At 36.5% G+C, this 24480-nt stretch overlaps 2 protein-coding genes across 10 annotated transcripts; both read left to right on the top strand.

Moving 5' to 3' along the window:
* The first annotated feature begins 7716 nt into the window (after positions 1-7716).
* On the top strand, positions 7717-10377 carry LOC103445230 (pentatricopeptide repeat-containing protein At4g35130, chloroplastic). The gene has a single exon (XM_008384224.4). The coding sequence runs from the start codon at positions 7849-7851 to the stop codon at positions 10270-10272; it is 2424 nt and encodes an 807-aa protein (XP_008382446.1). The 5' UTR covers positions 7717-7848; the 3' UTR covers positions 10273-10377.
* A 4239-nt stretch (positions 10378-14616) lies between these two features.
* On the top strand, positions 14617-20002 carry LOC103440867 (disease resistance protein RUN1-like). Of its 9 annotated transcripts, none has more exons than XM_070821013.1 (7): positions 14630-14737; positions 16027-16082; positions 16318-16820; positions 16939-18040; positions 18133-18510; positions 18670-19122; positions 19250-20002. In XM_070821013.1, exons 3-7 carry the CDS (start codon positions 16327-16329, stop codon positions 19832-19834), a joined length of 3012 nt encoding a protein of 1003 aa, XP_070677114.1. In that variant the 5' UTR covers positions 14630-14737; positions 16027-16082; positions 16318-16326; the 3' UTR covers positions 19835-20002. The 9 variants fall into 9 exon arrangements, with proteins under 9 accessions (XP_070677118.1, XP_070677116.1, XP_070677114.1 ...); XM_070821019.1 differs by lacking the exon at positions 14630-14737 and adding an exon at positions 15687-15846 and having other exon boundaries at positions 17097-18040; XM_070821012.1 differs by lacking the exon at positions 14630-14737 and adding an exon at positions 15687-15846.
* Positions 20003-24480: the final 4478 nt, after the last annotated feature.

The raw sequence follows: 24480 nt of genomic DNA, 5'->3' as shown, positions 1-24480 counted from the left end.
AAATTTTCCCCTTCGAGATTTAATTTGACCTCTTTTTTTTTCATCATTTCTGAAAAATGGCTTGCTCATCTAACATTTGCTTAGATTTGAATCTTAAGAGTGATACAGACGAGTAGCATCAAGATAACATATGGCGCACATCCTTCTTATCTTCTAATGGTCCTCTTACGGTTAGGGACTCTATGATGAAGAATAACATAACCGCTACTGTGGTAACTAAGAATCTTCTCACTCCAAAGGATAACAGAATCCTTTCAAAATGATCTGATGAGTTGGTCGTTCAAGACTCCTTGGTGCTCAGTGTTCAGTGTGCATACTCTGTATCCAATATGGGTCAACGCCTATTTGCTCAAACTCGCCAAGTTGAATCATTGATGGCTGAGGTGGCAAGTCTTAAACAAGAGATCAGAGGGCTCAAGCACGAGAATAGAGCGTTACACGTGCTTGCAAATAATTACCCTATGAGCATGAAAAGAAAGCTCGACCAGTTGCAGGAATTCGAAAGTCGGATTCAAAGTGATCACCAGAGGTTCGTTGCTAGATTCCGAAAGCAACTGATGTTTTTCCTTTCTGGTGTTTTGCCAAGTACTGGGGTGCCACATGATAAATCTCCAGTGCCTCCCCCTTCTGGGGTACTTCCGAGTACTGAGGCTTCACATGAGCAACCTTTGTGAAGGTTTCATCCTGTTTGTTTGTTTTAACTCATGTGTATGCACATATCTGTAATTTCTCGGAGATATTAATAGATAAGTTTTTCATTCAATATATTGTGCTAAATATAATAAAACATATACTTCACTAAGATGTGGTACTTCTGGACCAAACATTAATTTATCTTTACCCTAATGAAGATAAATGATCATTCTTAGTATCGACATCATTTGCGTATTTAACTCATAATCTTCAATCCATATGGTTCTTTAATATCATAAACATCATGGATAAGATTCGTGTTGGTAGATTATTCGATCTTCAGCTCGAGACAATATTTCTCTCAACACTTTATATTCTTTCTAGACTCTTCGGGAGTTTCAATTTAATATCATCAACTCTTCAGGAGTTCTAATTTACTGTCATTGACTCTTGCAAGAGATTTTAGTATGTTACAACAATATCATAATGATAGTACTCACTAAGGTAATTTATACCATCCATTGGTATTGAGTATATAATTTATGCTTTTACCTTTCCGGGGCTTACTTCAAGCAATTTGAATCCTTCAGGGATTTTCTACACTTCATGACACATTTTCCTTTTGGAATTTATACAAAGCAATTTTCTCCCATGTATACTTGAGGGATTTACTTATGGAAATATGATGTGGGCAATTCACAACCCTTCTTATATAATTCTCCATTCATATGAACTTATTTACAGCCCTGTGTCATATCATGTGAGTGTATTTCACTGTATTACAAATGCCCATATGTAACCTCATTGGTTCCACATCTTTTGGTTATTTGTATTGTATTCAAGTATATAGGTCCATTTTTCTGCGTTCTTAAAATTGTAATGGAATTGTCTTTCTCCATTTTGGCCAATAATTTTGTTGACGAAAAAGAACGGGACTTAATATCAACACAGCTCATTGATGAATTTAGTAGCTACTTATAAAACCCAAAATTACCATTGGTTATCATCAATACATGATCCCGTATTCTCATGTGCATGCGCATGCATAAAAAATTTTCATTTCTTTTGGATATCCATTGCCTCTTCAAAGGCATTACACTATCTCTTCCAGGATAGTCATAATTTAGAGAATGCAGATCATAACCTCTTCTTGAGCGTTATAGAGCTTGTATTTTACTCTCCACTGCCAGGAGTTGAGTCATTTGGAACCTATACGTTTATCATGCTTCATGCATGAGACATCAACATTCCCATGTCCACAAACTGTCCTTTATGGGATTTGCGTCCATGCGGTGACCGTCATGCTTATGGCATGCAACTGTTATGCTTTTGAAATGCAATAGTTCAGTAGTGCCATATTCTTTTTCTTTCAAATGACTGAACATTTTGAGTCTAAGGGTCTACCACGCTTCAGGCATGCAACAAATAAATCATTTGCTGCCTCATTATTTTTGTCCAACAAGGACATCAATTCTTATAGGCACATTTGCGGCAAGCATATATGATTTCATCACTTTCGTTGCATCATTCAATTATTCCTGTTTCATTTTCTTATTGATTGCTTCGTGAATCAAAATAAGACAAATTCTCTTCGTTCTTCTAGAACGGTCTTTTCTTATCATTCTTCTATAATGATATTTTCTCATCGTTCTTATGGAACGATATTTTCTCCCCTTAATTGCAGGAAAATTATCTTATCAAAATGGCAGTCCGCAAACCATGCGGTAAACATATCCCCAGTCAAGGGTTCCAAAATATTGAATGATAGATAGTGTTCAACATCAATGCCTAATCCGCAATGATGCCTCATTTCAGGACGTTGTGGCAATGCAATAGGCATATAGATAACACAACCAAAAACTCATAAATGTATAATGTTTGGCTGGTTCCCAAACACAAGTTGTACTGAGAAGTATTGATGGTTGGTAACATGTCTCAACCGAATTAATAATGCATCGTGTAAAGTTTACATGTCCCCATGTAGAAAACTGGCAATTTTGTTTTCATGAGCAGAGCACAGGTAATCAATTTCATTCGCTTAATAAATGCTTCTGCTAAACCATTTTGAGTATGGACATGAGGAACTTCTGGTCCTTATTTAATAGTATTTAGACTAAGACTCTTATGTTCTTTATTACAATTAAGTTGAGGCACTGCGGGACTTCAAACTTACAGTACTCATCAAGGAACTTCATGTCCTGATCTTGAGGATCAAGGGACTTCATGCCCGATCTTTTTGCATGATGGAACTTCAAGTCCAATCATTTTTATATGTTGAGGATCAAGAAACTACAAATTCTGATCTGATCAAGGAACTTTAAGTCCTGTGTATACTCATCGTAACAAAAGATAAGTATAATAAATAAATTAAAGCAATAGGCGGTAATTCCAGCGATAATGAATAAATTGCATTTAAGTAAATAAAGCTTGTGACAAGGGTTTTAATTAAGCACCATTCATATAAATCAAAAACCGGCCATGGTAAATAAATTGCTTTTAAGTAAATAAAGCTTGTGATAAGGGCTTTGATTCAGCACCATTCTTATAAAGATCAAAGCTTTAAAGCAAAGGGTAATAATTCTACCCACTGTAAATAAATTGCTTTAAATAAATAGAACTTGTGACATAGGCTTTAATCTAACACCATTCACATAAATATGCCAAAACAGAAAATGCAATGATTAAGTTCTCGTCTTTTGCTTTTTCATTTTCTTGGTATGCCAATTCCTTTTTTTTTTTTAATTTTCATTTCACAACTCCAAGTCTCTTTAGTTACTCAGGAAGTAATAGTAACAATAAGTTCCAATTGGTGTTCCTCCTCGGTGAGTTTCGAAATGGTTCCAATAAGTTTTAAAGTTAAGAGTGTCTGCAACTTATGAGAAGATCAAACCGTTATATTTAGTTCAAATTTTAGTATGATATGGATAAGAGAATACCGAACAACTTTCGTGAAGAAACAATTTTGATCTGAGCTACCGAAATGGAGTTTTGGTACTCATAAGGTGCCTGTCCAATTTTCTGCGGAAATTGGAAACTGGTTTGGTATTTCAGGCATTTGTGATGATCGCACCGTTGAAATTTTCAATCCGAGATTCGCAAGTTCGAGTTCCGAGGCTATTTACATGGCTGTCAGATTCTTTACAAATTTTGAGTCTGTACTCTTTTGCTTCTGCAAAAGATGATATACAGTCATACAACAACATATATATATAGTTACTTCAAGAAAATTAATAGTACAAAGATTTTAAGATGAAATGAAAAGATTTTCTTATCTGTGAGATTTCAGCCGACATAGGTGAACATGATTTGTGGAGTTATGCCTTCCACTGACACTAGAGCTTCTCGTGCTGATAACGTGTTGTAAATTTGACAATGTGTGCAGTGGAATAAAAGAAACAAGACACAATATTTACGAGGTTCCTCTACAGTCAATGTGACTGGAGTACGTCCTCAGGGCAGCAGTAATTCTTTCATTATAATTTGGAATAATAGGAGTACAATGATAACTCTCTCTATTATCTCCTCTCCTCTTCCTCTCTTTTCTCTCTTCCTCTTGTATCACCCCGTTTTGAACACTTGTAATGCTCTATTTTTAGAGCAAACATTTTGAAAAGCAAACAAAACACTATTAAACTTGTGAAAGGTTAACTATATGCATGTGGGCATACATAACCACTAGTTACAATAACAATATAAATCTGTTGAATGAAGCAAAAGTCCTTTGTTGGCCATTTTACAAAAACAAATCATAAGTTATATCAAATAGCTCGACTTCAAATTGTATTGAGACTTTTTGCATAAAAATGCACATTTATTGATTGCACGAATAATTAAGTGGAAACAGTATCAATGCTATTAGTGGTAAATTGTAGCCCGTCTCTCTGAAACTTTAACAAAAACCTAATCATCAAATCAGTAATCGAAGTCTATCAGGACTATGCTAATATGGTATGATCAACTTCAAAATGAGACCTTGTTTTACTAACATTTTAGAAATTGATATTTTGATACGTAACCCTCATTTACATTGTTAGATTCGTTTTCTGTTAGCTTAAGATTTTGATGTTTAGTTGTTGTTTGGTTGTCTTTCTCCCTTTATCTAACCAAATCCTTACGTTAGAGAAGATGTAAACTTAATATACGCTATTGTCTTATTCTTGTTTGCTTATATTGTTGTAACCTAGTTGTTGTATAGACCATGCTGACTTCGAATATAAGTATAACAGCAAAAACCCAATTGGGCACGGGGGTATATTAATAAAGTCAAATGGTCGCTACCATTCAGTTTAATGTATTAATTAAAAATTTTAGTTACAACTCAGATGGCTAAAACCACAATGGCAATTCCTATATAAAGTTCAATCACAAATGCTATGTTCATCACTACACACAGGTTTAATTAAAGCTTAGTTAAACACACAAAACATAAAAAATCAAATATTCAGAAAGATGGGGCTGATCAAGAGAGTACTATTTCGACATTTTCAAGCACCGTTTAACCGAAAAAGCAATTTGATCGGAAGCAATGCGTTTATGGAGGCCATTGCAAATGTAAATGGTGATCGTCGTCATCAGAGTACTAACGTAATTTCTCATCAAACTCAGGAAGATGGGGTTGTGCGGATGAAGATTCTGGTAAGAAAGCAAGATTTGAAGCAAGTTCTGGAGCTCATGATCAATGGCAACGGCGTTCATAACCAATCATCAGTTGTTGGGGGCATCGGCGTCATTTGCTTTGGAGCAGAGGCTATATGCTTTGAGAAAAAAGCAAATTCAAAGAGCCAAACATAGCCGCCAGAGTTCTTGGAGTCCTAAATTGCAAAGCATCCCTGAAGATATTTAATTTTATAACCTAATTACAACTAAGATTTTCGAGTGTGTTGTTTATGTGTTTGACATCACACTTTGATCGCATGTAATTTTTTTTTTTTTTCCAATTCATATTGGTTTTTCTTTCAACATAATAAAACTATCCTTGTTGGTTCTAAACACTACGATAGCTTGTTATAGCTCTAGTAGCTTTAATTTGGGTTTTGCAAGTCACATACAAATATGAGTTCATGTGATCAATAATTTACCTTCGATCAATTAACACGTCTGGATAGAGGTAACCAACCAGTGGCGGAGCCAGAAAGTTATCGTAATGGGGGCACAATACAAAAGAATAATACTTGGCTAAAGAATGAGTAGGAGTTCCTACTCAAAACAGTTTGTTACCGATCTATAGAACTTAGTGTTTATGATCATAACAGTTTATATTATAAATCATTATATAAAGATCATATGTGCAAAAAACAAAAAACAATTAAAACTAGGATCGTTTAGTCACCGAATTGTACAAAAACAAATTAACGAAATTAGTAAAAGCATTACAAATTGTCTATGTATTTGCTACAATAAATTGACTAAACGACTTTAGTTTTAATTTATTTTTTGCATAGATAATCTTTATAAAGTGATTTATAATATGAACGATTTTGATTATAAGCACAAACCTCTGTAATTTGAACATGAAGAGTTTTAAGTAAGAATTCATACTCATTCTTAAGTAGCCAAACACTATTCACAACAAAATAACTCCGAAAGTTGGTTACCGTCCATTTATAATTTTCCTTACAAAATCTTATGTTCTGTAAGCTATATGATTCCTTTGAAAGATATGCATTATATCTAAAATTTAGTTTTCTCAAGTAAATTAAAACAAACCAATGATAGTTAAATATTTTAGAGCTCCCAAATATGCATTTGACACGTTAAAAAACACTTGAGACATATATTTGTTAGTTATGTTTGGAAGTAACTTTAGAATGACTGAAATCACTTTTGATGAAAGTGTTTTTGGTTTACAAAAGCACTACAAATGCATTTTGGAAGAAGCTCATTGCTGTGCTTTTTGTAGGAGTACTTCAAAATGTTTTTTTTAGGATTCATTGACATTTTTATCAATGATTGGTTCCAAGTATAATTTTTTTCAAAGTGCTTTCAATTAAGAAGTACATCCAAACACGTATTTGTACATATCAAATGCTCAATGTTAATTCACATCTATGTTGGTCCTAGTAATGTATCTAATGTATAACCCTAAATTATTTGCAAAAGAGATATATTTTGCATAGGTGTTTGCCTTTCTTTGCATGAACTTATCTTTGGGGTTAGCACCGAAATTCAATGGGAAGAAAACCATCTCGTTGGGGTCACAATCATCCATTGGCCCCACCTTCCCTCCGCTAGCATAACGGACCACTTAAAAATAGCTCCATTATAATAACAAAGAGCACATATATTTATGTTCATTAAGAGCAAAGCACAAATAGTATTTGTGCGTTTAACTAGATATATTAGTGTTGATAACATGTTTTCTTGGATCAATGGGGTTAGAGGAATCAAACTTAAGATATTTTTTTTTCAATAATGGAAAAAGAGAAGTACTACTAAACCAATATCTACTTGGTATAACACGTCTATTAAGATAAGATTGCCATTTATTTGTATATGATGTGGAATTAAAGTATAGAGGAAGTCTAAAGAAGCTAACTCGTTTAGAAGAGTTACTTGATGAAGTTTGTTTTCACTGTTAATAAATATTTTATGTGGTTAGAGTGAAAACAAAACATTATCATCAACAATCGTAGAAACAAGCAATCCTCGTTGCATTATGATGACTATAGTTCACCATTGAAGAAGGAAATGAGTGATTCAACCGTTGAAAACCTTAGCTTAGTAGTTATATCTGCAATCGAATTTAGTCTCAAAGACGTGTCTTGGTATAACCAATTTAGCAAAATTAATCTTTTATACTTCCCTCACTTGGGAGAAAGACATACATGACACGGGTACATGCCGCGGCGGTGTCTACATGCCATTATAATGAAGGCGTGTAAATTTTCATCTCTATTTTTTTTTCATTGGAAAGGAATGTCGCGTGACAGTTTTCTCATGTCATATAAGTCGTTTTCTTCACTCGGAGGTTTGCTTTAACTATGACTACTCTTTGGGCTTAAAATAGCTGGGCTCAAAAGATTCGGGCTGCCTCAGCCTGTTAACGATTGCATATATCCAGAGTTTAAAAGTTGTCAGAAATACCTATCCTTCGAAACCCGCGAAGAAGGAGGTGGAAGACAGAGCGTGTGTGTACCCCTTTGGTTTTTGTCTCTTGAGTAATGAGTTGGAACGGCTATTTTCCCAGCGCCACCTAATCCCTGGAACCCTTCAAAAATGGCTGCAACTCTCGCTCACAGTCACAACTCTTACCTCTACAACTCCACCTCCCCGCCACCGAGCCTTTTACGAAAACGAGCCGCTGAGCCGAAAGCAAACCAAAGCTCCGACCAGCCGAAGTTTCCTAAGTTGGTTCGTGGAATCCGAAAACTATCGAAGAATCCGAGCACCTCGATTGAACCCCTCAACAACTATGCGCTCAAACAGGCTCTTCAAGAGCATGTGGAATCTGGGTCCATAGAGGATGCACTCCGGGTGTTTGAGAAAATGTCCCATTCAGATACGTATTACTGGAATGTTATGATTAGAGGTCTCGCTGATAATGGGTTGTTCCGGGAGGCGATTGGTTTTTATCATAGGATGCAAAGGGAAGGTGTTCGAGCTGATAATTATACCTACCCATTTGTGATCAAGGCATGTGGTGGGTTGTTGTCGTTGGATGAAGGACAAAAGGTTCATGGGAAGTTGTTTAAGGTCGGGTTGGATTTGGATGTTTATATCGGTAACTCGCTTTGTGCTGCGTATGCAAAACTTGGTTGCATAGAGTATGCAGAGAGAGTGTTTGACGAAATGCCTGTTAAAGACTTGGTTTCTTGGAATTCTATGATTGGCGGGTATGCTGCTGTTGGGGATGGTTGGAGGGCGATGGTTTGTTTTCAGGAAATGCAGGTGCTGGGTATGAAGCCTGATAGATTCAGTATGATTGGCGGTCTTAACGCTTGTGCTATTGATTGCTTTCTCCAACCCGGGAAGGAAATCCATTGCCAGGTTCTTAAATGTATGCTTGAATCGGATGTCATGGTTCACACCTCGCTTATTGACATGTACCACAAATGTGGTAGAGTGGACTATGCAGAGAGGTTGTTTGATGAGATTTGCACCAAGAATGTTGTGGTTTGGAATGCAATGATACATGGGTATACTCTAAATGCTCGGCCGCTTGAGTCACTTTCTTGCTTGAAAAAAATGCAAGAGGCAGATAAGCTGATTCCTGATGCTATCACAATGATCAATTTTCTTCCCTCTTGCACACAACTAGGAGCCCTATTGGAAGGTAAATCAATCCATGGCTATGCCATTAGACGAGGTTTTCTCCCTCATATTGTATTCGAAACTGCACTGATTGATTTGTATGGTGCCTGCGGCAGGATAAATTTGGCAGAACGTATGTTTGGTCAGCTAATTGAAAAGAACTTGATATCGTGGAATAGCATGATTTCTGCATATGTACAAAGTGGACATAACAGGGAAGCCTTGGAATTATTTTGGGATCTCTTGAATGAACCGCTTGAACCGGATGCAATTACATTTTCAAGCATCATACCTGCCTATTGTGAAGTAGCATCCATTGGGGAGCGGAAGCAAATTCATGGTTGTATCACAAAATTGGAGCACAACTCAAATACCTTAATCTTGAATGCAACTGTTTACATGTATGCAAAATGTGGGTATCTGGAGATGGCGCGAGAAGTTTTTGATAGGATGATATTCAGGGATGCCAGTTCGTGGAACACTATAATTATGGCTTATGCAATTCATGGGTTTGGGAGAATATCCATCGAGTTTTTCTCCAAAATGAGAGACAACGGCATTCAGCCTAATGAGAGCACATTTGTTTCCTTGTTAACGGCGTGTAGTGTTTCTGGCATGGTTGACGAGGGTTGGAAATACTATAACTCGATGAAAAGAGACTATGGTATTGATCCTGGAATAGAGCACTGTGGTTGTATGATCGATCTTCTTGGTCGAACAGGTAATCTTGATCGTGCCAAGATTTTTATCGAGGAAATGTCGCTGCTGCCCACAGCCAGAATTTGGGGGTCATTACTGACAGCTAGTAGAAACAACAGAAACATAGAATTAGCTGAACTTGCTGCTGAGCATATTTTGTCCTCGGAACATGATAATACCGGGTGTTATATCTTGCTTGCGAATATGTATTCTGAAGCTGGGAGGTGGGAAGATGTAGAACGGCTTAAATCTCATATGAAGCAAAGAGGACTCCGGAAAACTGTCGCGTGCAGCTTTGTTGAGACCAAATGTAGGCCTTACAGATTCATCAACCAAGATACGACCCACGTTGAAACCTACATGATTTATGCTGTTTTAGATTTGATTCTGAGGAAGATAGGGGAAGATAAATATGTTCATAGTATCACCAAGTTCAGACCGATGGATTTGAAGAGAAAGAGAGCAAATTCCGCAGAGAGTCACAGTGTAAGATTGGCAATTTGTTTTGGTTTGATCTCCACAGAAATCAGACGCCCCGTTGTTGTTAGGAAGAACACGAGAATCTGTGAAGAATGCCATAGCGCTGCAAAGAAGATTTCAGAGATCACCAAGAGAGAGATAATTGTAGGAGATTCGAAGGTCTTTCACCACTTCATTGACGGCAATTGCTCTTGTCGTGATTACTGGTGAGACTAGTTTTGTAGAAACTTGGTGTATATACACAAATACATTGCACGACTGTGTGACAAAACATCTAGGCCTCCTTTGGTGCCTAGGATGGATTTGAGTAGATAACTCACTAGATCCCATGTTAGTTAAAAAAAGGTCGTATCCAGTGCATAATGCTCCCGCTTTACGCAGGGTCTGAGAGAGGTGAATGTCGGCTAACCTTACTCTCATGTTAGTTGATAGAAGAAATACATGCCAACTTCCAAAATTTGAAGGTCTAAGATTAGTCGTGAAGGAAACTTATCCTTAATGTTTGTGCGTAAATTTGACGTCATCCGGTCTAATTTGCTTTGGGGTGATGTAATCTAGTCAAGTTGGGTCAAAATGAGGATAATTGAGATAATAAAAGAGATCTAGCCCGAAATTGATTTAGGCCAGACTTTAATCCATGCTGAAAAGGTGATTTTGATTAAAATGAATTGATATTATCATGACACTAATCATGTCAATAGTTGTATCATTCTCTGGTCATGTTCGCACAAATCTACTAGTATGGCTACATTAATTCTTAAGAAGTGTGACAACAAGTTATTTGTACAAACATCAAGATTTAAGAGCTTTTTCAATGCAGTTCCTACCACTCTCTACCACCGTACGTACTTAAATTTGAGAACTTTGTAACTTCCAATGGGACGAAGCTCCAGTTCCTGTAGTAGAGGGAGTAAATAGAGTCCTTAAAATTTTCCTCACATTTGAAGACCACATAAGGGCTATCTTTATTCATTTTTTTAATCACAAATTCTGAATTTACCGTGTCTTGCTATCTTTTTCAATTCAAATGGGCCCGTCACTTCCTTCTTTTTTCTTGTTGTTTTGCACAATTATTTTGCACAATTTGACCGCGACTTCATCTAGACCTGGCATTCATGTCGTGTTTCTCGTGTTCGTATCATACTTGATTGTTTAACAGGTCTTGTCGTATAATACCCGTTAAAATAAACGAGTAATATGACCTAACCCGAAATCAACCCGTTAATATTATCAGGTAATATGATCCAACTCGTTATCCCGTTAAGAAAAATATATTTTAAATCAATAAAAATGAAAATGAAAAACATAATTTGACCCAAAAAAATGTAAAACATAATACTAATTAGTATATACATACTAAATTTCGGAGTTGACTCCTTCATGAAAGTTGTAAAGCTTTTCATTACGAGTGATTACATTTTCACACTTCTACAATAATTATTATTAATTTTGCACTCAAATAAAAAACATTGTTCATGAGATTTGGAGGGTTTTAAAAATCTAAACGACCATGTAACCATCGTCTAAGCGTTGATGATGCAGTTATGAACGTTTATTATGTTTTCACATCTTTCAGACTTATACATTAGAGCAACTTCACCCTTGGAGCCCTTCCCCCAGGCAATCCACTATTCAATCCATCATGTGAACAGTAACTGCCTTTTGCATCTCCACCGTTGCACTTGAATAGCCCTGGCAATAGGCAATAAAATATTATTAATTTTTTTTTACAAAATAATACTAAATAAATTTATTAATTTTAAAACTTTTTTTTTAGAAAATAATACTAAATAAAATTTATTAATACAAAATATTATTAATTTTAAAACTATTTTTTTTTTAATTTATAAAGCAGATTAACATCAACCGTTGATCTCAGATCGAACGGTTGATATTAAATCAGCTTTTTTTTATTACCGTTGGAAATCGGACGACTCGTATTAAAGAGTCGTTGGGATTGAACGGACCGTGGGAAGCCACGTGGCTTCCCAACGGTCATTGCGCGCGGGTCATTCACTCTGAAAACGTGTCGGTTGACGCGCCCCCACGCACGTGTGAGAGGCACGCACCTGACACAAAAAAAAATAAAAAAAGGACCGACGCCAGGCATGGAGTCAGCCTGATGTCACACCCCTCGGGCTAAAGGGCTGGCAATCCCTCACGGGCCTGGCCCTCAGGCTCCCACCCTCACTCGGGCTGCCCAACGGTGGACTTGTTCTTAATGATTATGAATTTTGTTTATTTTGAACTCCTTTAAAAATATTATTCATGAGAGTTTGTATGGTTTTAAAAAATTCAAACGATCATATACCCATTCTCAAAGCGTAGAAGATGCGACTACGAGCGTTTGCATATTTTTTTTCATATTTTTCGTACATGTAAATTAATTATTATAATTTTTTTTACTGTGTTTGGTATTTTTAAATTACTTATATTTTTATTTTTAATTTATTTTATGATTTTTAATCTCAATCTTTGCCTATAATATACTATAAAAATAAATAAATAAATAAAACTTAAATTTTAAAATTTATATAGAATAATAATTAATAAAATATATATACGTATTCATTATATCTATTGTATTTTATAGTAAGTTTTTTTTAGTAGTTTAAAAAATTAAAATCATCAAAATAACTTTTTTCTTATCGTGTCGAAACAGGTTATCCATGTGTCATTCTCATGTAAACCTGTTAAGGACCTGTTATTAACGGGTTATTATCGTGTGACCCGATAATGACCCGATTAGTTATCGTATTGATCCAAAACCTGTTATTTTCATGTCGTTTACGTGTCGTGTAAGAAGTTACCAGGTCTACTTCCATCCCTTTTCTTCTTGTTTGCTTATTTTGCCTTCCAATTTTATATGCTTTCATGTTCTATATTCATTTCTCTAAATTACGTACAATTTATCTTGCTTAGTTTGTTAATTTATTTTATTCATCAATGGCAGGTTCAAGTAAGCTCTAATCCAACTAACTACTATATTTTTTTTATAACTAATTTAATAATTAAATCCATATAAACTTATTAATTCTTTTATTCATTTCAAATTACAAAACATAAACTACATACTTAATCAACAAGAGTTAACTAGTAACATAACAATGATATTTATTGTTACTTATTGAAAGCATGAAAAATTGATTTGCAAATTATTTAGTTATCCACTCTCCGTCCATTCCACAAGTGTTCAACGAAATCATTTCAAAGAGCCATGTGTCCAACTAGTCAGAATTTGAATGTTTTTTAGTCAAAATGTTTACAAAAATATTTTATGACAACGTTAAATTAATTAAAAAAAGTTACACAAAAATAGAAATTGTACCTAATCAAATTATCACATAAAATCGTAAAAAAACTCAAATTTAAGAATCCTACTATAGGGACTCTTCCATTAGAGGCAATATTCTTTAAAGATACAGAGATTCCTTTAAGTTCCTAAATGAGTTTTTAAAAGTAGTGGTGGGAGTCCCTAAATAGAGAGTCTCATTGGAGATGCTCTAAGGTTATTTCCAACCGAAAAGGCTAAACATATTCTCGTCTAGAATTATAGCCTTGCAAAAAGTTATTTTTAAATGAACAATGTCAGACCATCTCTAACCGAATGAGCTAAACATATCTCCCTCAATAATTTATTTGTTTTACGTTTATACTTTAAATTTATTGGTTAATTTAATTAAACGACCTTTGCCACTTAGTACTACAATCTCGTGGTATTCCTCTTCAATTGTAAGTGAGATGTCTTAGGTTCGATTATCGCCAAATGCAAATTTGAACCACATTATTACTAGCCCATTGTGAGGCTAAGCCCACCCCACTCCTCTTAGTGTAGATAATATCGTTTGTTTAAAAAAAAAATTAAACAACATTTGAATGTTTTCAAATCTAGTCGTTGAATTTGAATTAATAATTGTAACTACGAAGGTTAGCCCTGAAAAATGGGCTAAGAAGGGGCTATATTTGGCCAGCTTGATACACTTTTGGCCAAATAATGGCCAATGGGCTCCATAAAATTATAGCCTGGTCATCGATTGAAAATGAATTTTTGAACAAATTAAACTATTTGTTAACTTTAGATCTTTTACCCTTCCTATTAGAGATGGCCTAACGGTTAAAAGAAAATATGCAAAATGGAGCACCATAGATTTTTTTTTTTTGGACAAACAAAGTAAATTTCATTTAAAGAGAAAACTAATACAAGATAAGGATAACTCCAAAAGAGAATCCAAAATAGCCAAGCAAAAGCCAACTCTATAAACAAAAACTACAATGAAAAGGGCCCAAAGCGAGCAGCCATAGCATCAACCAAACCAAAAAACCTAGATAGCCATCTCCACCAAAACAGCCGCACCATAAATAAATTTGCAAAAGAAAGTGACCATGCATGAGTGACCATAGATGAATTTACAAAAGTGAGCACTATGGATCTTTTGCCAAAAGCAAAAGTGACCATGCATGATTAGACTTGTCCTACACCTGGGTAATTCAACGACCCAAGCAAGTCAAGTTAGGAACAACATGATATCTCTTCCAACTTGTTTCTTTCTATATGTCTCTCTCTTGCGCTGGATTATTTCCATCAGGGTTCTGGAGAAACTTCAACTCGATCAGTCTTTCATTTTAGATCTCTAGATCTTAATATTTCCTAATCAATATCTTTCTTGATTCTGAGGTAATCCCTTCTACTTTGCTTTGAACACTTCGATATCAGCTTCAGTGTCCTGCACCGGCCCTCGTTGTGGCAGGGGTCGGTGGAAGATCTTTCCTTTTTCTCCAAGTTTCATCTTTTTGTTCATTTTGCTGCCTTTACCCCTTGCTATCTTGTCCCGATTTACCTGTTCTTCAAACCTCACGGGCGTCCATCTTCCTCGTCCAATTTCATTTTAGTCTGCAGTCAGTTTTCAACGCAATTTGTTGCGATCATTCGAGAAGGTGCGTAGAGTTCTGGTGGTCACGCCGGCTCAGGTGTTTACAACAGCACCTCCTTCTCTTTGTCTGCCTTTGTTGGCAGTGTTGTTCGTGGTAAATCCACAGGCTTTTTTCAATTTCTGGCTGAGATTGGCGCGAGGATCGTGGCTGGATGATGAGATTTTCCTCCATTTAATCTCTACGATGCTGCTTGGTATGATTTTTGGTGTTTGCTGGGGAAATCGATTCGGATTGATTGGGAAATACCATTGCGGTGGTGGTAGAAGGAATCTAGAATTTTCTTTTGTTCTGTGTCTAGCTTTGGGCTCTTAGTTGGGTTCTTTTAGGTTAGCTTGGGTGGCCTCTGTTTGTTTTGTTTATGTGTATATGGGCCTTTGGTTTGTAAATTAATGCTGGAATAAAAAATTTAGGAAAACTAATGAAAAAGCTTGAAAACTTTGAGTTTTAATAATAAGGACAAAATAAAGGGTAAAGTGAATAGTATTAAGTTTGACTTTTTAGTGTAAAAATGTTATTTTTCGTTAAAATGAACAGTACCGTGGGCTTTTCGTTAAAACTTCCATAAAATTTTGTTCCTCTCCACGGAAAGGATTTTACCAAAAAAAAAAAAATCTTTTGCCAACAGAATTTGTATGTATGATTAGAATTGTCCAACACCTGCGTAAGTCAACAACCCACACAAGTCAAGTTAGAACAACATGATCTCTCTTCCAACTTGTTTCTTTCTATATTTCTCTCTTGCGCTGGATTATTTTCGTCAGGGTTCTGGAAAAGCTTCAAGTTGATCAGTCTTTCATATTCGATCTCTCTAGATCTTAATACTTCCCAATCAATTTCTTTCTTGATTCAGAGGTACTCTCACTGACTTAATTACACTTGGATAAATAATTACCATATAATTATAGTCTTCTCTTACATTTCTTATAATATTGTATAGCGACTGTTAATTTGTGCTGACTTTTTGGTCCCTCAGAATGTTTATGAAGCCCACCAAAATAGAAATTTTTTCTTTCTTTCTTTTTTTGTTGATAGAAGTGATTATGTTGGGGAAGAAGATTCGAATTCAGTGACCTCGGGTGCGTTCAAGGGTAAATGTTCTAAACTAACTGAGATATATGTCAGTTGTATATAGGGGATTTTGGCTTAATTATTAAATAATTTCATATTTTGTCATAGTTAACGGACCCCTTATGAATATACATACATGTGGGTATGTTATGAAATAGGTCAGGTCTGGAAGGATTTGCAGGTTTTGAAATATATATATATATATATATATGGATGGATTCGCAGGTGATGAAGTATAAATAGTGGGGTTTGCAGGTTATTAGTATGGCTTCTTCCTCTTCCTCTGCTGCTACTATCTCATCACCTCGAAGAAAGTATGATGTGTTTCTTAGTTTCAGAGGTGAGGACACTCGCAAGACTTTCACCAGCCACCTTCATGCTGCCTTACTTCGAAAGAAACTTCAGACCTACATAGATTCCAAACTTGACAGTGGGGATGAAATCGGACCTGCCCTTCTAGAAGCTATTGAGAAATCAAAGCTTTCGGTGATCATTTTCTCAAAAAACTATGCTTCTTCCACATGGTGTCTGGATGAACTCGTGCATATACTAGGATGCAAGGAAAGGGATGGACAGTTTGTTATACCCATTTTTTACGATATCAGTCCATCGGATGTACGAAAACAGCAGGAGAGTTATGCAGTTGCATTTGCCAAGCTTGAAGAACGTTTCAAGGACTGTATGGACAAGGTGCTTCAGTGGAGGGATGCTTTGGAGAAAGCTGCCAACCTATCTGGTTATGATTCAAACAAAGCCGGGTAACTAACTTTGCAACTCTTGCAGCATTTTTTACTTGTGGCCTTTGTTTCAAACAAGATTCATTAATGCAGGACTTAGTAACTATTTTTTTCCTTCATGGTTACTTATATTTTCCAGGACAGAGGCCGATTTGGTTGAAGAAGTTGTCCGTGATATATTGAACAAATTGAATTGCAAAAACTCAGATGATTTAAAGGGCCTAGTTGAGATTGAAACCAAAGTTGAGCAAATTGAATCGTTACTATGCCTTGATTCATCGGATGTTTGCGTTGTAGGTATTTGGGGCATGGCTGGTATTGGCAAGACCACCCTTGCTGATGTTGTATATCACCGACTCTCTTCCAAGTTTGAAGCTTGTTGCTTTCTTAAAAATGTTAGAGAAAATTCTGAAGAAAAAGACGGAATATATAACTTACGAAATAAACTTCTCCGTGAGATTTTAGATGATGAAAATATAAATATTAGCGCTCCATCTATGGGATCAGAGCTTGCTAAAGGGAGGCTCCTTTGTACAAAGGTACTCATTGTTCTTGACGATGTGAGTGATTCAAGGCAATTAGAACTTCTAGTTGGAGGTGATCTTCAGTTTGGTGTCGGAAGTACAATCATTATCACTACTCGAGATCGGAGCTTACTCAATGAAAAGGTTAATGATGACAAAATTTACGAGGTCAAGGGATTGAAACATGATGGCGCTCTTCAGCTCTTTCATTTGCATGCTCTGAAAAATAAGTCTCCTACGACAATTAAAACAGAGTTTTCAAGAAAGGTGATAGATTATAGTCAAGGCATTCCATTGGCTCTTAAAACTTTGGGTGCCTTATTCCATCGCTGCGATACAGAAGAAGACTGGGATGAAGAATTGAACAGATTGAAAAATTTTCCTAGCGAAAAAATTCAGAATGTGTTGAGACTTAGTTATGATGGATTAGAAGAAAATGAGAAGGAATGCTTTCTTGACATTGCATGCTTTCTGAAAGGGGCAGATGTTTATATTGCAAGAGGAATATTAGATATTCGGGGTTTCTCCGTGACGGGAATCCAAATTCTTATTGACAAGTCTCTCATATCAATTTCAAAGAAGAATTGCTTAGAGATGCATGATTTGCTGCAAGACATGGGCCGGACAATTGTTCGTGAACAATGCAGGGACGAGCCAGGAAAACGTAATAGGTTGTGGGCTGCTGATGATGTCTATCAAGTACTGGAGAATGATACGGTAAGAATAAAAAATCATGAACTTTCTACGACAGGGGACAGCGGAAACTCATTTTGACACGTCTAACAAAAGTATTTTCTCTTGATTTCCAGGGAACTTCAACAGTTCAATGCATATCCTTTGACACGTCTAACATTACACGGTTGGAATTATGTGGATCACCCTTCAAGAAGATGTCTAATTTAAGATTGCTGATGATTCATGATCCTCATCTAAGAGTCAAGTACAACTATGACTTTGAGGTTCATCCAAAATTTCTGAAATACTTCGGTTTTTCTATCAGTGAAAAGCCGTACAACAACAATCTGGACCTTTCTCAAGGTCTTCAGTCTCTTCCCAATTCTCTCAGGTACCTTTACTGGCAGGAATACCCGTTGAAATCTCTTCCTTCAAATTTTTCTCCACAAAATCTTGTTGTGCTTCGATTGCCCTACAGCTTTGCTGGGGAAAAATTTTGGAGTAAAAACCAGGTATATATATGCTTCCTCTTCTGTTTTTCAATTTTTTTTTTTTTAATACAAGTATATGTGCTTAGTTTTGTTCTTTGTATTAAACTATGGTGCCTCTGGAAATCTATTTCGCCGAAGTCAATAATGTTCTTCTTTCCATTTCTCTTTAATTTGTTACAGAATCTTGGGAACTTAAAAGTGATTGAACTAAGTTTTTGCAAGCATCTGACTGAAGTTCCAGATCTCTCTCGCAGTAAAAAAATTGAGCGTATAGTGCTTTTTGGCTGTATAAGATTGGTTCGAATTCCTTCTTATTTTAAAGATCTTGACAAGCTTAGGTGTCTGAATCTGGGATGGTGCACAAGTCTAAAATTCTTACCAGAGCTCCCAGTGCAATGTTGTCTTGAAGCAAGTGGCTGCACTTCACTGAAGACAGTTTCAAGTTCAAGAAATTCACTCACACAAGCTTGGGATAAATATGAATTGTTTCGAGGGCGTTTTAACTTTGCTGATTGCCGGAACTTGGATGAAAATGCAAGGACTAATATAATGGCTAACACACAGTTAAGAATTATGCGAGTGGCAACTGGGCCATTGAAAACTCAGCAACATAAAGAAGAAGAAATTGTCATGGTCTCTCTCTCTCTCTCTCTCTCTCTCTCTCACCCACGCACGCACTAGCACACACTTTCATATCTCCTTTATGCCATTTTTTCACGTGTTGAATAATTTATTTGATTTCCATGCATCGATATTACAGGAAATGACTTCATTTATCCCTACCTCTTGTCGGACTTCAGGTAGCACCGTCTCTGCTCGGACTTTAGTTAGCACTGTATTTGCAGGAAATAAAATTCCAAATTGGTTCTGCCATCAAAATGAAGGATCTTCGATAACTATCAAGCTTCCTCGATATTGGTATTGTACAGATTTTTTGGGTTTTGCTTTATCTGTTGTTGTCCGTAGCTATAGTTGTTCTAACGCTCTGATGTTTGGATGCTCGTGCAATTTTAAAACTAATAGTGGTGAAAGCCATAAAACCATTTATCCTTCCCATTATCCTTTTAATAAAGAAGGGGGAAGGGTTACTTATTCGAAATTCGATCACATATTTGTGTGGTATAGTGCGCTTGCACTTGGAGAGGGAGCAAATTTAAATCGCTCCACTTCTTTTTACAAACTTGTCACTGAGGCCTGTTTTGAGTTCAACGCCTTGCACAACGGCCCTTTCGGATTAGAGGTGAAAAAGTGTGGGATCAGCCTGCTGTATGCTCAAGATGTCGAGACCATCAAGTCGGGAGGAACTACAGGTTGGAGTAGCCAAAAAAAAAAAAGTTGGAAATGAAAAATTAAGAATTTGAGTTCCTTATTGTTTGTATTCTCATCTTTTTAACTGTTTGTAAGCCTTGTGGCCGAGGGATTCCTTGTATTAGTCTCTGTTGTTGTAACGCTTTGCCTCTCCATAAGAGGCGTTTTGATATAGGTGGTTCAATTTTGAATTTTTTATATCAAACATCTATAGCTTTTGGCCTCTATTTTTTTTTTTTTTGAACAATCGATATCATGGGTTCAGCAGAGAAATACTAGTAGACCGTAGTACTAATTGTTATAGTTTTTAGGCTTTTTGATCAAACATTCTTTTATTAATTTTTAATACTTCATTTACTTAATTTATCATTTAATTCACAAATTAATATAAAAAGACTCCAAAAATCATGTAATCTTAACTTATCTTCTCCTATAATAATTCGTTTCATAATAATCACTAGCAAAAGTGCCCCGCACATTGCTGCGAGTGCTTTAAATATTTTGATAATATATACATACAGAAAACATAAATTATTGAAGCTAGATTTATAGAAATTGGCAGTGTTCATAGTTTTAATTACCTTGTATTTGAAAAGAGGTTCAGAACTCTCTTCAATTTCTTTTGGTTCTGGTTTGGCTTCAAGCTTAGCCTCCGTTGTCGCCATTGACAGAAGACGGGCTCTTAGGAATAGAAGTGGGCATGAATGGAGCTTGATATGATCTAATTATGAAAACATACACTAATCAAACATAAAATTTCAAGTGCACGAACGAATTTATACAAATATGTTGAAAAGAATCACTTTTTATGTTGAAATTTGCTGATGCTGGGGTGAGTCAAAACGACGTTGCAGTCTGGGTGTAGGTCGACGACCAAGATTTCTCAATGGGTTTTCCATCCAGATGGGTTTGTAGTGGGGCTGCGATTAGATTTGTTGACGATGAAGCGGTGAGCGAGAGAGAAGCGGTGACTGTAAGAGAAATTGTGGAAATGGATTTCTTGGCTTGAGTTTTTTTTTTTTTTTTTTTTTTTTTTTTTTTTTGCAGTGATTGTGAGCGTGAGAGAGAGAGAAATTGATTTGGTTGAGCTGTTTTTGGTTTCGATTAGACTAGCTAGTAATGCCTGCGCGTTGCTACGAGATTACAAATTGCATGAATAATTATGTATCATTCTCTTCTAATAGGTTCTCTAGTTATGAGTTTTATTAAACATAAAATAAGATTATTTTCTTGTCACAAAATTAGCATTTTCAATGCATCAAAGCAAGTGTTAACATATAGCATAAAATCTAATAACCTGAATAATAGTATTTTAATTGATATTAACAATCAGAAACACAATTGTAAATATAAAGTTGGATGATTTAATGGTTACAAACCATGTAAATCACCTAGACATAAAAAAATAAAAAGTAGATGAAAATTAAGGATTGACTTGAGCTTGGAGTTCATCAAAAAGTGAAAGATCAAAATTACTTTTACTGTAAGAGGCAATACCAGAAGATGTAATCTAAATTATTTATATTTGGTTCCCCTGAAATCCTTTTGACTGCTTCAACATACGATATGCAGACAGAACCAGAACCAGAACCAAGTCTAGACTCTTACTCGTAATAGGTCTCCTCATCCACAACAATATCCCAGCTTTCCCCTGTCGTGCTTTTCCCATATTTGTGCACCTTACTGCAAAGAGAGAGCAAGTTAACTTGTCAAAGAAAAACCAGAACAATAGATGCCAACGCAGTTCAGCAAGTTTATTTCCTTTCGTACCCATTTCCAAAGTGCTCTTCCCCCCATGTCCTTGACCACCCTAGACATGAGAGAACAAAAACAGAGTTACATCAGAATTAATTATTGAAAGAAAAGTTCACTTCTGTTGTAACGAATCGACATTAGAATCAAGCAACCAAGTTATGAAATACAAATTTTAAATGTAACTATTTACTGTGTTTGTAATGAATCTGTGAAATCAAATAGTTAAACCCTAAAAAGCACCACTGCAAATAGCATAAGAAAATTGAAATTAACCCTAAAGAAATTGGGAGAGAAGAATATGAAAAGGGAATACCTTTCGGCCCTTTGAGTTATTGGAAAAAAAAAACCCAACAGAGCAAAAGCCTCAAACTCCAAAGACTGTTGTGGGATTTTGAAGAGAGCAAGAGAGAGAGAGAAAATATCAGAAGAAATAAAGCAAGAAAGGGAGGAACCAAAAGGGGGAAGAAGAAGAAGAAGAAGCAGCAACAAAAGCGAGCAGATGAAGAAGAAATAAGGGAAAAAAAAGGACGATTGAAATTAATGGAGAGAGCACCCTTGGATTCTTCGGCTTTAAGATGTTCATAATCGAAGAGTTCGAAGGGATTTCCCTTTGGATTCTTCGGTTTTCAGATGGAGTTTGCTTGTGTGTGGGAGACAGAGGTGGAGCGGCTAGGGTTTGAGTATGGAAGAGATGAAAAATGGAGAGAGCACCTGTTTTGGCTGAAGCAATGGCTCACACAGGCGTGGATCAAAAGTAGCGGCAGACAGAGCGGCATGGCCTCCCATTCCCGAAACCCACCCGCACGTCTCTCCTCGAAATCCTGGCAAACGTCTCCCTCTCACCCTTCTGTCGCCCTTCTCTCTCTCTCTCCCCGAGTCGAAGCCCAGATCCAGCCCAAAGAGTGAAGACCCGTTCTTAAGCCCAAGTGGCAATCTTGTAAATGAAGCGAAATTTGGGCTGAAATCAGTCCGGTGGCAAACTCGTAAATAAAGTAAAATTGAGCCAAAATTGCACAGTACCGTCATCCCTCCTACTTTAGACAAAAGTAAAGTGAAGTAAAAAGGAAGCGGCGCAGACTGCAGCGGAAGCAGTGCAGTAAGAAAGAGGCGGAGAAGGAATAAGGAGAGTGAGCCACGTATTCACTGGGCAACACGTATCAAAGATGGGCAAACTGGTCAATTCACTATGCAAGTGAGGAAAAGAAGAAGAAAATTGCACAGTAAAAAGGATAATTTCGCCACTTCACTGTACGTTGGAACAATGTTTTTCGCAGTCGGCTATAGTATCCCCTTAGAGTGCGTTTGTTGCACCGGATTATCTTGGACTGGACTATCTTCAGGGATTAAGCTGGACTGGCTTAGACTAGACTAAGCTGGACTGACTTAGTGAAGCGTTTGGTGCAGTGTCGGGATGGCCATTAGTTGGCCGACAATCATGCTCCACGGGACTTGAGTTTTCCTTAGCCATGTACCCATAAGTTGGCAACTCATAGGTTGGCTCTATATGATTTTCACCATAGCCATGGCTCGGGCATTCTTCAACACCATCATCTTCTTCCCACTCCGGAATGTAGGGCTTGAAAACATGTCGAGAAAAATCATAAACATAAGGATTGTTCATGATCTAACTCCATATAAGGATCCCACCGGGCGTGCCAAAATATGTTTGCTCCCTAAATCCACCATGGGCCTCGCGGGCAAGCCGGGGATTTACTTCACATACGAGATTGGTGGGTGCGGGCATGCCACTACTAGATGCCGCTAGTAGACGGGATTTGAATGATTGAGGTTGCGCCTTTTGACTTCAAATCAAGAGATTGTGCCATTTGAGTGGGAGTTGCTCAAATCAAGGTTCTTTCTTTGCCTTAAAAATAAAGACTTTACTTATATGGAGAGATAGAACAATATGTAAATGACAAGGTTGCTCGGAAATTTAAATGACAGAGGAAAGTGACTAATATTGCAGATTGCTTGTAATTTAAATGACTGAAAAGGAGTTGTACATGAACTACAAAAAAGATCGATACTGCAAGTGAGCATCAGAGCTAATAAACAAGAAAAGCAAAGGATGCTTGGCTAAAATTAAATGTCTACAAGGAAGCTGATGAGCTAATTTGAGCAGAGTTTGTGTATTTGTTTGGTTGTTTGAGTGTCCATAATCCTTGTGTTTGTACTCCTTTATATAGAGGTCTGGAGGAAACCCCCTTGCTAAGGACATTGCAGCTGTCCAAAAGAAACTTGGGCAGTTTGTATTCCATTGCTTGGGCAGCTTGCTTTTCACTTGCCAACTTGCATGGAGAAATAATATTAAAAGGGGAACTTTGCATTACCACCACATGCTTTCATCACATGTTTTCCCACTTGTAATAAACTAACATTTAAAAGAAGCAAGTTGGCTAGTTGGCTTCTTTCATCACACATTCTTGCCCGAAAGCATGCATGGTGTCTTTCCATCCACTTGCATGAAAAAGCATGCACTTGTCTTGATTAAACAATTCTCTTGGCAAACCTCCACCACCCAAACAAATGGGAGAAACAATATTATAGTGCCAAACCCTTCAACTTGTAGTCAAATATCTTTCCAAATTAGCTTTTTGCACATTAATCCTCCAAATGCCAAATTTTCCCCAAATGGCCCAAATAAGTAAAAATAGGTATATTTTAAGTGCAAACACAACCTTTTAATGACTATAACTGTTTTTCGATCATGTGTGTGTGTTTTTTTATTGGTGTATGCATGGAATTGATCACTTTGAGTCTTTGCCGATGTAATATTTTTTTCACTTTATGATTGAATGTTACTTGCAGTTAACTAAGTTATGTGAATTGGGGATTGATGATAGTGTTTGTTCCGTTGGCTGGGGTTAACGTGGAACTCATCTTGCAGTTGGAACTAGCAATGGGAAAGTCCAAGTAAGAGATACCCTT

Source organism: Malus domestica, chromosome 05 (assembly GCF_042453785.1).
Source record: "Malus domestica chromosome 05, GDT2T_hap1".
NCBI lineage: Eukaryota > Viridiplantae > Streptophyta > Magnoliopsida > Rosales > Rosaceae > Malus > Malus domestica.
The sequence above is the reverse complement of the archived record's forward strand: the minus strand, read 5'-3'. Positions and strand labels throughout refer to the sequence as shown.

Coding starts and splice junctions, on each gene's coding strand:
- LOC103445230 (XM_008384224.4), top strand. CDS start 7,849: ATGGCTGCAACTCTCGCTCACAGTCACAACTCTTACCTCTACAACTCC.
- LOC103440867 (XM_070821015.1), top strand. CDS start 16,327: ATGGCTTCTTCCTCTTCCTCTGCTGCTACTATCTCATCACCTCGAAGA. Junction 16,821..16,938: donor TATGATTCAAACAAAGCCGG/GTAACTAACTTT, acceptor TATATTTTCCAG/GACAGAGGCCGATTTGGTTG. Junction 19,123..19,249: donor AAGAAGAAGAAATTGTCATG/GTCTCTCTCTCT, acceptor TCGATATTACAG/GAAATGACTTCATTTATCCC.